Source organism: Simochromis diagramma, unplaced genomic scaffold (genome assembly GCF_900408965.1).
Source record: "Simochromis diagramma unplaced genomic scaffold, fSimDia1.1 OVJJ01000483.1, whole genome shotgun sequence".
Lineage (NCBI taxonomy): Eukaryota > Metazoa > Chordata > Actinopteri > Cichliformes > Cichlidae > Simochromis > Simochromis diagramma.
The window spans coordinates 3,946,701-3,961,450 of record NW_024386835.1 but is presented as its reverse complement, the minus strand read 5'-3'; the positions used below and the strand labels follow the sequence as shown (position 1 = coordinate 3,961,450).

The window sequence follows — 14,750 nt, the reverse complement described above, 5'->3', positions numbered from 1 at the left end:
AACATTCATTAGTTTACCAGTGGTCAGCATCTGCTTACATCGACCTTTTCTTCAAGTCTTTTCACATGCATATGTCTGCGCCTCATTGGTAATACATAGTGTGGGGTGTTCCTGTGTGTTATCATAATGTGATGAGGGGCCATGGATGTGTAAGCAGTATTTTACTAAATCTGACTACAGTATAAATATAGATACTTTCAAGATGGTTCATACATAAAAGTACTCTGCATAACACGTTTTTGGAACGAAAGGGGGCATTTAAAGACCTAGTTTATCAGCTACGTTGAACACATTAACATTCTTTTTAGAGCAGTCTTTAACATTTGCGCAACACAGGGAAGCAGAAGATCAATCAACCAGCAATCTGTCTGTTAGTCATACTAGAAGTGTGTAAAAGACCATAGCAACCTACTTCTGTGTCTTTCACAGACTCTAGCTGGACCTAGTAGATTGCCGGTAAAATAGTAGTAATTTTTATCGTAAATTTACTTGAACTAACTTAAAAAAAACCATGCAAATTTGAATTGTTGCCGTGCACACTTTGTGGTATACAAGATGAACTAGTTTCATTCATGGAAGAAGGAAGTAACTGTAAGATTTAAATACCTTGCAGATGGCGGATTAGATTAGTTTGCAAAAGGTGTGAGGAAAAAGTCATTTTATTGGTTTCGCACACTTTTGTTGGTCAACCAACAGACCGCAGACCACCTCTACAAGGCAGAGGAAGAGAGCATCCTCTTTACTTTGAAATGGCTTGAATGGTGTGCTGTATTTCCTACAACTAGGGCACACACCAAACCCCACATCCTGACAGCTATTTTAGCTTTTGTGCCAAACCCCCCCCCCCCCCCCCCCCCCCCCACACACACACACACACACACACACACACACACACACACACACACGTTTCAGAGGACATGTGTTTTAATGTGTTTTCGCACTGCAATTAATTTACCAGAGTTTTTCTCTCATTTTAATTTTGTCCCAGTGAGAGCAATTTCCTCTGTCTCTATTGGTATCATTGCAACAAGCCACCATAATTGTTTGTTTGGACATCTGGTAGGGTATCACGCTGTACATGCAATAACCTGGAATCAAACATAGAAGACTGTAAAGCGCGTGTATTTACTGACATAAGGCTTTTTTTTTTCTTTTTCTTTTTTAGCATGGATGGTGGCGAGCTTTTTAATCGAATCCAGTCCAGAGGAGACCAGGCCTTCACAGAGAGGGGTAATAAACCTATATTGCCCTAAAAATCCCAGCATTTCTTACTATGCTTTATGATGTGATTATGTAGAAGATTTGATTAATCATAAAGACATATGCATTCTGATACCAGCTAAATACATTCAGTCTCCATTTGTGACGCTTGACATTTGCTGTCACAGTCACTTAAAATCTGTTAAAAAACTGAACTGTCTCATCACTTCAGAGGCTTCTCACATCATGAAGAGCATAGGTGAGGCTATACAATTTCTACACGCAATCAACATCGCCCACAGAGATGTCAAGGTACGTGCTCTTTGCATTGCCTTATCATACTTATTCATAAGAAATAAACTTTTCTTTAAACTGAGGATGACTTAAAGTTACTAATGTTGTAATCTTATCTTTATGCTGGATTCCTGAATACTCCCTGCAGCCAGAGAATTTACTGTATTCCTCAAAGAGACCCCGTGCCCTGCTCAAGCTCACAGACTTTGGTTTTGCCAAGGAGACCACCTCACTTAACTCTTTAGCTACTCCTTGCTACACGCCCTACTATGTTGGTAAGAACCTGTTTGTGTTTATTACTACATTACAGCTGCTCTCATTGATAACTAGTTAAAAACATCCCTCTCTTGCCTTTTCCTTCTTTTCTTCCTTATGGCATACAGCTCCAGAGGTTCTCGGCCCAGAGAAATATGACAAGTCATGTGACATGTGGTCGTTGGGTGTCATTATGTATATCTTGTAAGTTGTTTTTTTTCCTCCCTCTAATCCTTTTGTTATAGATGTCACATTCAATACGGAAGCATATAATGATGTTTTACACCTTCCACAGGCTGTGTGGATATCCTCCGTTTTATTCTAACCATGGTCTAGCCATCTCTCCTGGGATGAAGAAGAGGATCAGAAATGGTCAATATGAGTTTCCCAACCCTGAATGGTGTGATGTATCAGAGGAAGGTAAGATCATAAAAATAGACTTTGTTAATGCAATGTCGAAACTAATTTTTTTTTAACTTTATATGGACTTGTAATATTTCCTCTACCAGTCAAAGGTTTGGACACACCATATCATTAAATGGTTTTTCTTTATTTTCATGACTATTTACATTGTAGAATCTGACTGAAAGTATCAAAACTATGAATGAATACATATGGAATTCTGTAGTGAACACAAAAATGTGAAATAACTCAAAACATGTTTTATATTTTACATTATTCAAAATATGCACCCTTCGCTTTGATTACTGCTTTGCACACCTCTTGGCATTCTCTCGATGAGCTTCATGAGGTCGTCGCCTGAAATGGTTTTCCAACAGTCTTGAAGGAGTTCCCAGATATGCTGAGCACTTGTTGGCCTTTTTCCCTTCACTTTGTGGTCCATCTTACCCCAAACAATCTCAATTGGGTTTAGGTCAGGTGACTTTCTAGCCAGGCCTTTTGGCGCAGCACTCCATCACTCTCCTTCTGATAGCCCTTACACTGCCTGAAGGTGTGTTTGGGGTCATTGTCCTGTTGAAAAATAAATGATGGTCCTACTAAACGCAAACCCGGTGTGATGGCATGTTGCTGGAGGATGCAGTGGTAGCCATGCTGCTTCAGTGTGTGCCTTCACTTTTGAATAAATCCCCAACAGTGTCACCAGCAGAGAACCCCCACCATCACACCACCTCCTTCATGCTTCACGGTGGGAACCATGGATGTAGAGACATCCATTCACCTTTTCTGTGTCACACAAAGACATGGCAAGTAGATCCAAAGATATCAAATTTGGACTAAAGCATGTATTTCCACTGGTCTAATGTCCATTCCTTTTGTTTCTTGGCCCAAACAAATCTCTTCTGCTTGTTGCTTTTTTTTTTTTTTTTTTTTTTTTAGTAGTTTCTTGACCATTAATTCCCGTATTCGCACAGTCTCCTCTAAACAGTTGATGTAGAGGTATGTCTGCAACTGGAACTCTGTGTGCATTTATCTGGGCTCTAGTTTGAGGTGCTGTTAACTTGGAATTTCTGAGGCTGGTGACTCGGACGACTTTATTTAGCAGCAGAGGTGACCCTTGGTCTTCCTTTCCTGGAGCGCTCCTCATGCGAGCCACTTTCACTCTAGCGTTTGATGGTTTTTGCGACTGCACTTAGGGACACATTCAAAATTGTAGCAATTTTCCAGACTGACTGACCTTCAGTTCTTTAAGTAATGATTGACTGTCTTTACGTAGCTGATTGGTTCTTAATATGAATTCTAACAGTTGTCAAATAGGGCTGTCAGCTGTGTACAAACCTTGACTGCGCAACACAGCTGAGGTTCTCGAGCCCATTAAGAAGGCAAGAACCCCGACAAGGCACACATGTGAAGTGAAAACCATTTCACCTGACAACATCATAAAGCTCATTGAGAGAAGGCCAAGAGTTTGTAGCACTGTCAACAAAGCAAAGGGTCGCTATTTTCAGGAATCTAAACTAAAAGTTATTCAACAATGGTTTCTTTGTTACAAAATTCCATGTATTTTGTTTCATATATTTGATGTCTTCAGTATGTATCTACTGTAGAAAGTAGTAAAAGTAAAGAAAAAAAAACATTAAATGAGACGGTGTCCACACTTGTGACTGGTGGTGTATCTATATGTAAAATGGAACTATGGAGGTGCCTTATTTCTAAACAAGAAATTTCATAATAGTATCACTTTCAAGTCTTTGTCATATTTAGGTGAAATCTTTTATAATCAGACTGGTCTTTACTTTATTATCAAAAAATAGAAACTTGATGTGTTTCACATCCTTTACTGTCGTTCACATTTTCTGCAATTGAAAGTGATGCATTTATTCTGTGATGGATTTTTGTTTAAAAGAGAAAATGCAAGCTGGTGTTGCTCTCTATACCTTGTAAAATGACTCTAGTTTTTGTGGAAGTTGTCGACTGATGGGTTGTACTTACTGTAATGCATTACTCAAGAAGCAGTGCAGTATTTACTGCTGATAAAGTCGTCTACTTCAGAGTGGGTTTTTTTCTTTTTAACCACAAAACAGACAAAGCAGTATATCAAAGAAAGATGAGCTCTAGTGTTTACAGTGTTTTGGTTAAGGCAGCCAAAGTATTACCATCATGCCAAATCTTACACACTTTCTTTTTTTCAATTCACATAACCTAATTTAGGAAATAGGCGACAGAGGTGCTTAGCACTATTGTACCACATTAAAAAGATTTGAACCTTGTGGTTGCCTGGGTCGTTGCTGTGTGGAGTTTGCATGTCGTCTCTGGGCACTCTGGCTTGCTTACACAAGTTATTGGTGATCTTAAATTAACCATTTGGACTGGTGACTTGTCCAGGGCGTGGCCTGGTTAAGAACATGAATAATTTGGAAAAGTTTTCAAATATGGGATACTATGAACTGTGATTATATCATTACATCTGGAACAAACAGACATTCAAAATGCTAATTAGGTTTGAAAGTCAAAGGTTGCTGAGATCACATTACTCAAATGCCCAATTGGATACAGTGTTGGAGTTATTTTGGATTTTAAGAGTCAACTTCACTCTGACATAACTGTCTACAAAACATTCTTTTTGATTCATTTCCTTAAATCAGATTTGTAAATACATACAAAGGGTGATTTCATACAAATGTCTCTTTTATTTTTATTAATATAATAAATTATTTTTGCAGCGAAACAGCTGATTATGACTCTTCTAAAGACTGAGCCCACCCAAAGGTTGACCATCACAGAGTTCATGAATCATCCCTGGATCAATGTAAGCACGCAAGTTAACTTCTGCTTAAACAGCTTACTAAATTTTATTTATTTGATCTTTTATTTACCCCCTTTGGTTAAAATCATGAGTGTTTTTCACCATAATATATATATATATTTAAGTAAGAATGAATTTGCCTCTGTGTGTCATCCTAAAGCAATCAATGGAGGTTCCCCAGACCCCCCTTCACACCAGCCGGGTTCTGATGGAAGAGAAGGACGCATGGGAGGAAGTCAAGGTAAAAGATGCCTGCTTATCGTTGCACCATCCATATGTTGTCAGCTTTTATGGTGACAAATAGTCAAATAGAAAAATTACTTAATGTGAAAGTTGACACCTACTACCTGTTGCGGTTTCAGTTGTTTGATAATTGCAAAAATCCATTTACATTTAAGAGTTTTTGGGGGGGGGGGGTTTCCATGCAAAAATAAATTGCGTTCCAAGCAAACATTTTAAATAGCTCATGGATATCAGAATCCAGAATTAAACATGGAAAGTTGCATTTTTTCGTCATTTATTTATGAATCTGAAAACACAAACTGCAAGTTTCTTGTGTAAGCAAAAACAAATGAGTACTTGATGTGCTGTACTGGGAATGCTTGCAGCTAATATACTGGAACATCTGTGCTACCTGAACCGGTGTAACCACAAGCTTCAGCGGAACTGTATTTTTTTTTCTTTTCTTCTTCTTCTCTTCCTCTAACACAGTGTCTGGTGAAAATAGTTATATTAATCACATTAGTTTTCATTCATGTGAACGGAAACTTTAACAAGGAAAAAAATTTCAATGTTGTCATTGAGACTGAGCAGCTTTACCAACCCAGCGTGTGGATCTAGGGCAGTGTGTGGAAAACAAGTAGTCTACCTAAAAGGAAAAACAAATCAACTTTTGGAATCATGTCATGATTTTTGTTTATTAATCTATTATTTCTACTTGAGTGTGTTTGCAACAGGCTCACCAAGTAAAACAGATGAAGTTATCAGTAGCTTGTTGGTCTCTGGTAATTTGAATGGATTAAATATCAAAATCTGGTGTGAGGGTATTTTGTCTGTGTTGGATTTAAAAATTAAAAACTCCCAGTAGTAGCTTCACATCAAGTGCATGCCAGGCTCTGGCACCTGCTTTGCTTATTTGATAAACCAAATAGTTTAAATGTATGTCTCCCATTAAAACCACAGATTTTGATAAGTAAATAAAACTAATGGCCTTGTTTTGTTTCTCAATTTAACAGGAAGAAATGACTAGTGCCTTGGCAACAATGAGGGTCGACTACGAGCAAATCAGAATTAAGACCATCGAGGACTCGACCAATCCACTGCTAATGAAAAGGAGGAAGAAGGCAAATAACGCCGTGGCTACACCTGCTGCTCACTGAAAGATGCATGCATGCCTGCCTTCACATACAAACACAGGTTGTGAAAAGGAAGCAATAATTTGTCGACACGTGAGTCGGGTTGCATGGATTTTTCTTTCTTTTTTTTTTTCTCAGTGTTTTATTTTTCATGACAAATTGTAATGTTTTGTAAGAGTGTTTGTTTTTATTACTCTACCATTTTAACAACTCATCGCTCTGCAACAGCAGAGGGGATGTTGATCTGTGTTTTTACACCACTGAAGAGATTATGAAATTTAGAAAAGGGGAGAATGGGGAACTGACACATCCTCTTGCCTCTTCTTTCCTAAATATCAGGTTGTGTACTCACAGGGGCTCTAATGTTGGAATAGGAGATGTACGCCTTAGCATTAGCAGTAGTTATTTTACACCCCCCCACAAGCCTGCTCCAGCTCAAGCCCCAAACCTTTGAATGTTAACTCTGATGGCTAAATCCCAAAAATGAAAAAACAAAAAAACACAGATACACAAGGGAAGGTTTAGTTTTTCTTACATGCAAAATAAGCAGATGTATTTTGAACTGACAAGTGGAATGTAAAGACTCTGTCCTCGATTGTTGGAATCAGCTGGAAGTAAGCTGCTGATTCCCGGGACTCAGAGTGTGTGTCAGGTTCAGTTTGTCTTTGTGAATGTTGAACACAGGCCTATGCACTCACACAGGGGCCGTTCTGACAGAGCACCTCACTCGTGGCCCCTCTCTCCTATCTTTATCTACGCTTGTTTTTCAGGTACACAATTTTAGGGCAGAGAGGGAAGCCAGATTAAAATACAGAAACTGGCCCGTCTTTCTCCTGCATGTAGCTCATAGGAGAGTTGGAGGCAGCCTATACTGTACTTTTTATGAATTCTATAAACGTTTTAGCATAGGCCTTAATGAGTACTGCTAAATCAGCAAATGGCTTTTAACTCAAACTTACCATTTGGTTCAAGCTTTTACCAATGTTTTGCTTCAGAATTTAAAACGTTGCCAGATTATATTTCAGGTTAATGCTATGCAGATGTTTTTTGTCATCAAATTACGAGTGATTTCTGTTTGTAGATGTGTTGAAGAGATGTTGAGCAACTGTAGGGAGTGTTCCCGTGTTTTATGTAAGCAGTAGCATCCCCTTGGGAGTACAGAGGGCACACTGGTCATTTCCAGTTACTGTTGGTTGCACCAGGGTTAGTCAGGATATACTCAACTTGACTAATCTAGTGCAGTTCCATTATCATCTGTCAGTTCTTCACAATTCCTCGGAAACTGATAGGTTAGAAAGTACGTAGTAGCTGCTCCTCATCCTTGTGCACAGTCTGATTTACCACCAGCAAGCTGTCATCACATTCAGAGAAAGTATAATGGTCTCTCCTTCTGTAGTGTTTTGTTAATGCAACAGGACACTTCCCAGCTCACTTTGGGAATCATGGGAATATTATTGTATAATTTTGTCAGTTTAGGCCACTTCACTTTGTAAGATCACTTCCACTTGTCACATCGCACCTAGAAATTTCTTACGGGAAAAATGTTCATGAAATGTTTGTGACAATGTTTATTTTTTATTTTTTGTCCCTCTCAACACATTTTTGTAGTGGAAACACAGATGTGTCTTGGAATCTGTTCAGCTCCCGTACATTTGTCTGCTTCAGCTTTGGATTAAAAAAAACAACAACCATAAAACACCAACTTTCTCTTATCTCTTTTTTTAAAGAAAAAAACAGGATCTGTGTGTGAATGCCTGTGTTTCTGTATAGTATGGATTCAAGATCTCATCACAAAGCCAAGACTTTGAGCTCTAAAACCCCTTTCCGGTGCCCTCAAAGTAAAAGTGAAAGTCTTGCACTTCAAGTCTGTTTTGTTGTATAACTGAAATTTTATGAAATTCAATAAATACGGGGAAAATATATATATATATATATATATATATATATATATAAAAAAATATCTTCCTCATATTTGACCTATGCCTCCACATTCAGGGAATTTTTCAACCGAAACACTTGTCGGTTATGATTCAGGTTCTTGTGTCGATTTGGGAATTGTGGCTTTCAGCCGAAGTGCACAGACTCAACTCGTGACCAGTTTGTATCATCCCTGCTAGAATGAGTGACTCCTGGAATATACGCATTTGCGTAGCAAAACAGCACAGTGGCATTGAGTCAACACAGACATTTGCCAACAGTGGGGTGTTTAGAGCAGTTTCCCGCTAGTGCATATGGTTCAGGTGCAAGGCAACTGTAGACTTTGAGCTTCCAGCTCTGAGTGTGACGAAACCCACAGTCATCTCTGTAAGACGTGTCTCTCTGCCAGGTAAGTGAGAGAGGGGGTAAATTGGGCCCCAGGGGAGTCCCTTGTAATAGTAGTCCTGTGGAGATTCTACCCCCTCACTACAAATGCATCAGAACCTTAGGGCGCCCACTCGGCATGCTTTTCACAAAAGATGGGTCCCCGGTCTCTTTCTGCGGTCTGGGTGGGTAGAGATGAGCAGCATTGTAAAATGTCATCACTATATGTACATGTTTTCTAAAGTAATATTCTCAGCAGCTGATGTGATTTGTGATAAATGCGATCAGAGGAAGTTGGTTTAGATGCTTGTTTTTTCCCCCTCATCAATTTAAAAACAAGTGATTAAATAATTTTTCCTGGTCTGGAAACTGTCAGCAAGTTGGCCTCCAATATGTTATTGTTGTGTTCACTGTTTTTAAAAGGTGTGGGGAAATGTAGAGGATGGAGACTTCTCAGCTGAGCTGGTGACACACAGCTCAGAGTTCTTTGAAGTGGCATGCCATCCTGATTCTCACACACAAACACACATCCTCTTGTACGTGCCGGCTCTGACTTGACCTGCTGCAGACAGTAGAGCCGTAGATGCGGCACATTACCTCAGCAAGAAACCCGCAGCACAGAGTAAACCAGACATGAAATGGAATCCTTGTGTTGTCAGTTTAGCATGTACAGTGGCTTATCTTTCACATGTGATGGAAATCCACATCATCTTACTGTCAAGAACAGCCCAGCGTGCATGTTGTGGTTAGCGCGGTTGCTTTGATTACGTTTTTCTGATAAATTTTCTTTAGGTCCCTGTAACAAAGGTGTGCTTCTTGGAGAAACATGTTTTGATCTTTAAAGCTGAGTTGCACAAGGAAGTGTCACTATACATTTAGTATAGTGCAAGTTATAAATACTGGAAAGCAAAGTGAGGGGCCTTTCTAGAAATAATACAATGGATGGCTTTTGATTTCTCAGTCGCTACCCAAAGAACTTGTTTTCTTTTTCTTTTCTTTCTTTTTTTTTTTTTTTTTTTTTTTTTAAGAAAAGCTGCTTTTTTCTTGGTTTCAAGCTTTAATAAATAAATTATTTTGGAGAACAGCTTATGAATTCAGGCTCTCAGTGGCTCCTCTGTAATTCTCAGACTATGGTGCTGAGACCTGAGCTGATGGAGGTCAGACCACCTGTTGCTGGATTGTTTTTCAAGATTGTTCTCTGTGAATGAGGCTGCATGTTTAGGCTCATTGTGGTGCTACAAAATAAATTTGGCAGCTATCAGATGCCTCATTAATATTAATAATAGTAATAATAAGTCATAGTTATTGTTATTATTAACAGTTTTTGTGCTAATATTCTGCCATGAAACACTGTGATATTCATCTTATATGCAGTTATACAGTGAGTAGTTATAGTAGAATAGGATCGTACTGTGACAACCACATGCTTTGTGTGGCACTTTTGTCATTTGCAGAACATAAACTAATATGGTTATGTCCTTTTTCAGCAAGTACCCAGTTGTGCAATGTGTGGGGAACTGCTCTTAATATTGTTGTGTTTGTGAAATCCGTCACAACATGATCAGAGCTCACACCGATGTCTTTCCAGTGAACGATGCAGAAAGGTTGCCAGGAAGAATATCCATACTGTGCCTACAAAGTGACATGTCATGCACTGTGTCCTTTTACTCATCGTGTCATGCCAAGAAGGTGGGCTAATGACTCATAATTGAGTGTGTCACGTTCTATCTAAAGGGTGTCAGTCTCTGAAGGATCTAAATTTGGTGCATGTGTGTGTAGAAATATTCTTTGCAAACATGCTGAATCCTAATTATTCTAAATAATGAATCATAGCTGGTCTATTTGACATCTGACTGCTGTTTCCTTTTCTTCTTGAAGATGCTTTTGTTTCCTCACATAGCTTCATGATTTCTAAACAGACTTTGTTTTTCTATTAATTCATATCATAGTTGCTCTGCCTACGGATGTAGGATGGGATGTCATAAAACCTCCTGTAGGTGCAATGTGAAGGTGACCGTTTTTGTCCATATAGTGTAGCTGCAAACTGACTGAACTTTCAATATGCACTTGCAGCCTTAGAACCAGTCTTATAAGAGGTACCTTCCCTTTGATTAATTGCCTCGTGATCGAGTACCGAAACCTCTGAATAAATGTTTTTTTTTCCAGGGTGCGGAACACATATGCGTCTGTGTGCACTGTTTGTTACTTTCCTATACACGTGATCTATGAAACAGATGAGTGAAAGACTTTTTTTGTTTATATTTCCGTCAACAAAATCAGACACGCATGCATCTGTGAAAATGTTCTATTCACTGAAAACACCATGAAACTTAATTTTCAAAGATTCCACACAGCCGTATTTCATTTGCCCAAGGAACAGATATTTTAATTGCTTTCTTTGTGACCTGCTGTTTGTGAGCATGCCTGTACAATATTCAGAGATGTTGCATTCTGTTCAATGCCATGCTTTAGGTGGATGTGAATATTTAGTGTAAAAGAGTACCAGCGTGATACTTGTGAAAATGATTCTTCAGTTTTTCTCAGCCTGCTTTGAAGCTACTGCTGTCTGAAAGTCCACTCATTACATAACAACCAGATGTGATCTTAATCGGTTTACGTGGAACCGATTCCAGAGCTCTTTGGGGGGCGGGGGGTGACTGAAGTGTGAATCTGCAAGCATCTTTTAAAAAAAATCGAAATAAAAAAAGCACTGACCACAACACTGCTGACAAACTGCTTTTTGCACAGGTCAAAAAAATAGCAATGCCCTGTTAGAGCAAAGTTATGAATGATATCTTTTTGCAAGGTACTGTCATTGCTGAATTGATACTATTCATCCCACGTTGAGTCAGCAAGTGACTGACGAAATGTCCTGGAGTAGTTTCAGTGCAGCCCTGAGTCAGGTCTGGAACCTCACTGATGCTTGTGAGTTTGTTTTGTAGATGCTTCACTTTCAAAAAAACAATCAAAGATACTACAGTACACAGGTGTCTGTGTACAGTTTCTTCTTCTTTATTTGCAGTTCAGATCATTGACTGTTGTATGATGCTTTCACCACCCCCTCCCCAAAATAAATCTGCAATTGCTCCCCATGACTTTGTGCTCCCTTCATTGTGACAGAGTGGTTTTAGTTTGCCTGTCAGTTTTGTTCTAAATGTGTGTGACTAAGTGAGATTACTTTTGCATGCATGCAAGTGTGCATATGCCATTGAGGGTGAGGCTGGCTAGTTGGAGTTACGGTAAGTTAAGATACAGGAGTGTTGCTGCTGGTAAGTGATGTATATGGGTCACGTTTGAGGTTAGTGCATCAGCATGTTGACAGTGCAGTCTATGGTTCCTCACGTATACTGCAGGATGTGATGTATTCAGTGCTCTATTCCTTTTAATGGCAAACCTAGCAGCTTTTACATATCGTGAAAGCAACTCTAAAGAGACATCTGTCATATTATTAAAGTAATTTATTTCAATTTAACAGAAGGCACAATAAATATAAAAAACACAGAATGACACATCTTTATAAATAATTATAACAAATGTAATATTATTATAACAAAGTGTCCTTTTTTAAAACAGCATGATAATGATTCAAAAGGATCCTAACAGAAAATTGTCCATAGGACAAATTGGTTATAACGTCTCATAAAAAATAAAGACAACAGTTCAGTAAGTCCCATACAAAAAATTCACATCTGTCAATACTTGTAAAAGTTCTGTTTCTCCCAGAGATGAGCTTCATATCTTGATTTAGGTCAGGAGGTCTTCCAGCAGAGGTTATTGTCTGTGTCGTTTAGAAGCCAGGTATGTCTCAAAGTAGTTAAACAATATGTCCAGCTCTCCCATGGCCTTGTATAGACCTCTGCTCTCCATCTGCAGATGAGCAAAGACAGGTTCACTTAGTACAAATGGCGAAAAGTATAGGCATGCATATTCTTTTGAAATCAGGATTACAAATATTGCCTCACTGCATGTGTGACTTTGACACTCACCTGAGTGTAAGTAGAGTTCAGATTGTTGATGTCGAAATGTTTTTTGCAGGAGAAGTAGTTCCTCTGTAAGAAGAGCAAAAGAGACATGATGTTACTACTGGTGATCTAGGTCTGCATGCGGACAACATTAAGAAAAGCACCTTAAGGCGGGAACATTCAGTCTCTTCTCTTCCCTTTTTGCATAATCTGGAAGATGCACACTTGTGCATTTCAAAAATCACATGACTAATGCAGTATTAAGACTCGTTCTGTGAGCACTCGCTTAAACCCGAATCAACCTGTCGCAGGGTACTTGGAAATTTTTTGGTTCAATGAATTAAGAAATTGGATATTTGTAAATGCAGAGTAGAAGCTAACTTCCTTGAGATGATCACACAAAGTCAAACGGCTATTTAAAGTAAAAATAAAAATCAATATATAACTCAATTTATAGGTGTATTTTATCAACCAAACCCTATCCACCTGACCAAACATACTTTGCAGTGATTACTTGTAAATAGTTTTATTGAATTCTGCTCGGCTTTTTTTTGCCATCTTTAACGACTTGAGCGAACATAACGAAAAAGTAATATGAAGCCACTGAATGGTAGTTTAAGGCATGCACTTGCGTATTCTACAGAGGATACTCGTGACCTTAAAGCAGCGCTAGGTGAATATTTACACGGTTTGTTTTGCTGTGGGAGTTAACACGTGTCAGATACTCACACACTGGGTGACATCTCTCTTCAGGGTATTGAAAATTTCTTGTATGGACTCCACGTGAGGCTTTAAGTTCTTGGTGTCTTCAGTCACTCCGGCCATGGCTGTCGGCAGAACCGTGTCCAGGTAAAATTCCAGTAAGCTGTTCATGGCGTAACAGGCAAACGGGCTCTGATGGAGCAGAACATCAGCGTGGTTATTTTCATGCTTTTCTTATCAAATCCTAAACTTTTTGTGGAGAGGGTTTTTTTTTTTTTTTTTTTTTCGAGAATCTTACCTTAAAGGAGTCTTCGACGGACTGATCTAGCAGCGCTGAGTCTAAGTCATCGTTTGCTTCCTGCAAAAACAGCGAAGGAGAAAAAATAGTAAGTGCGCCGTGAGACACCCGTGCACCCACAAAGGCTGACAGGCAGAAGTGAGAAAGTGCAGCATCCCCGCTGTGGGGAAGGCTGGTGATGCTGCAAAAATGCCTGCAGAGAACATGCTTTTACTCACGTAGAAATCTCTGATCCGTGAATAGTCCTGTCTGAGCTTCTTGAGCCTGACGGGGAAGCCCTCCACGAAACTGCAGCAGCGGTTGGTGCACATAGGAGAGCACAAAGCAGAACTGAAGAAAGACGCGAGCGCCAGGACGCACAGGAGGACGGTCTGAGAAGTCATTCTGCTGGATAAGATGCTGAAGTGTTCTGGCTGGAATGAAGAGAAACGCTGGTCCACAGAAATGCTGATGCTCCTGCTGCTGCTGCACAAAAGGCTTTGTTGGATCTTGCTGAATTGCTCAGAAGAGAAAAATGTGTATACTAGAGCTCATCAGTTGCTTTAATTTATAGCAAAATCTGGCGAGGGAGGAGACTTACTGGAAGAGAAATGGTTAAACATGCTTCATACATGAAGGGGAATTTTTTTTTTGGCCTAGAAGCAGCTAGTGTGTTGCATATGTTCTACCACTCCCATCATATGGGTTGGTATCGACATCATGGAAATAAACTCTGACATCATTTTCTGTGATCAATAATTCAATAGGTTTTTGCTTGTTTTTAAAAAAAAATGATTTTTCATATAGTAATAATATTGCATATATAATAAAAATGCTGCTACCACTACCAGTAATAGTAAATATAGTTATCCTTCCTCACATGATTATAATCATTATATTTTTAGAATTTTTATTCAACCTGTTGCTTTTAAGTGACAAGTTTACACGCATCGACCCTACTAAGTTCCTAAAAGGAGCAGATGAAGAACTCCAAACTGATTTTTCAGTGTAAAAACTGTGTTTAAAGTCCATGAAAAGCAACGTATGACTATTCACAATAACAAAGGAAATCGAACCCCCATATGGAAATGACATGAATTGTGGTTTGAATATGATGACGCTGTGGATTCTCGCTGCATGTCAGACATACGTAATAAGAGTGCTTTTCACTTTGAGTTGGAGTTACTGCAATCTTTCTT

The 14,750-nt window shown here is 39.0% G+C and overlaps 2 protein-coding genes across 2 annotated transcripts in view; one reads left to right on the top strand and one right to left on the bottom strand.

Moving 5' to 3' along the window:
• Window positions 1-8,011, top strand: part of LOC120731923 (MAP kinase-activated protein kinase 2-like) — a 33,802-nt gene extending 25,791 nt beyond the window's left edge. The window contains exons 3-10 of the mRNA XM_040029326.1: window positions 1,166-1,230; window positions 1,433-1,512; window positions 1,643-1,769; window positions 1,878-1,953; window positions 2,045-2,169; window positions 4,872-4,957; window positions 5,115-5,195; window positions 6,190-8,011. Of these exons, the coding sequence (XP_039885260.1) occupies window positions 1,166-1,230; window positions 1,433-1,512; window positions 1,643-1,769; window positions 1,878-1,953; window positions 2,045-2,169; window positions 4,872-4,957; window positions 5,115-5,195; window positions 6,190-6,333 (784 nt within the window). The 3' untranslated portion in view covers window positions 6,334-8,011. The remainder of the gene's footprint in view (window positions 1-1,165; window positions 1,231-1,432; window positions 1,513-1,642; window positions 1,770-1,877; window positions 1,954-2,044; window positions 2,170-4,871; window positions 4,958-5,114; window positions 5,196-6,189) is intronic.
• A 4,082-nt stretch (window positions 8,012-12,093) lies between these two features.
• Window positions 12,094-14,081, bottom strand: il10 (interleukin 10). The gene is made up of 5 exons (XM_040029364.1): window positions 13,791-14,081; window positions 13,573-13,632; window positions 13,302-13,466; window positions 12,597-12,659; window positions 12,094-12,477 (listed from the first exon to the last, which is right to left on the bottom strand). Exons 1-5 carry the CDS (start codon window positions 13,953-13,955, stop codon window positions 12,382-12,384), a joined length of 549 nt encoding a protein of 182 aa, XP_039885298.1. The 5' UTR covers window positions 13,956-14,081; the 3' UTR covers window positions 12,094-12,381.
• Window positions 14,082-14,750: the final 669 nt, after the last annotated feature.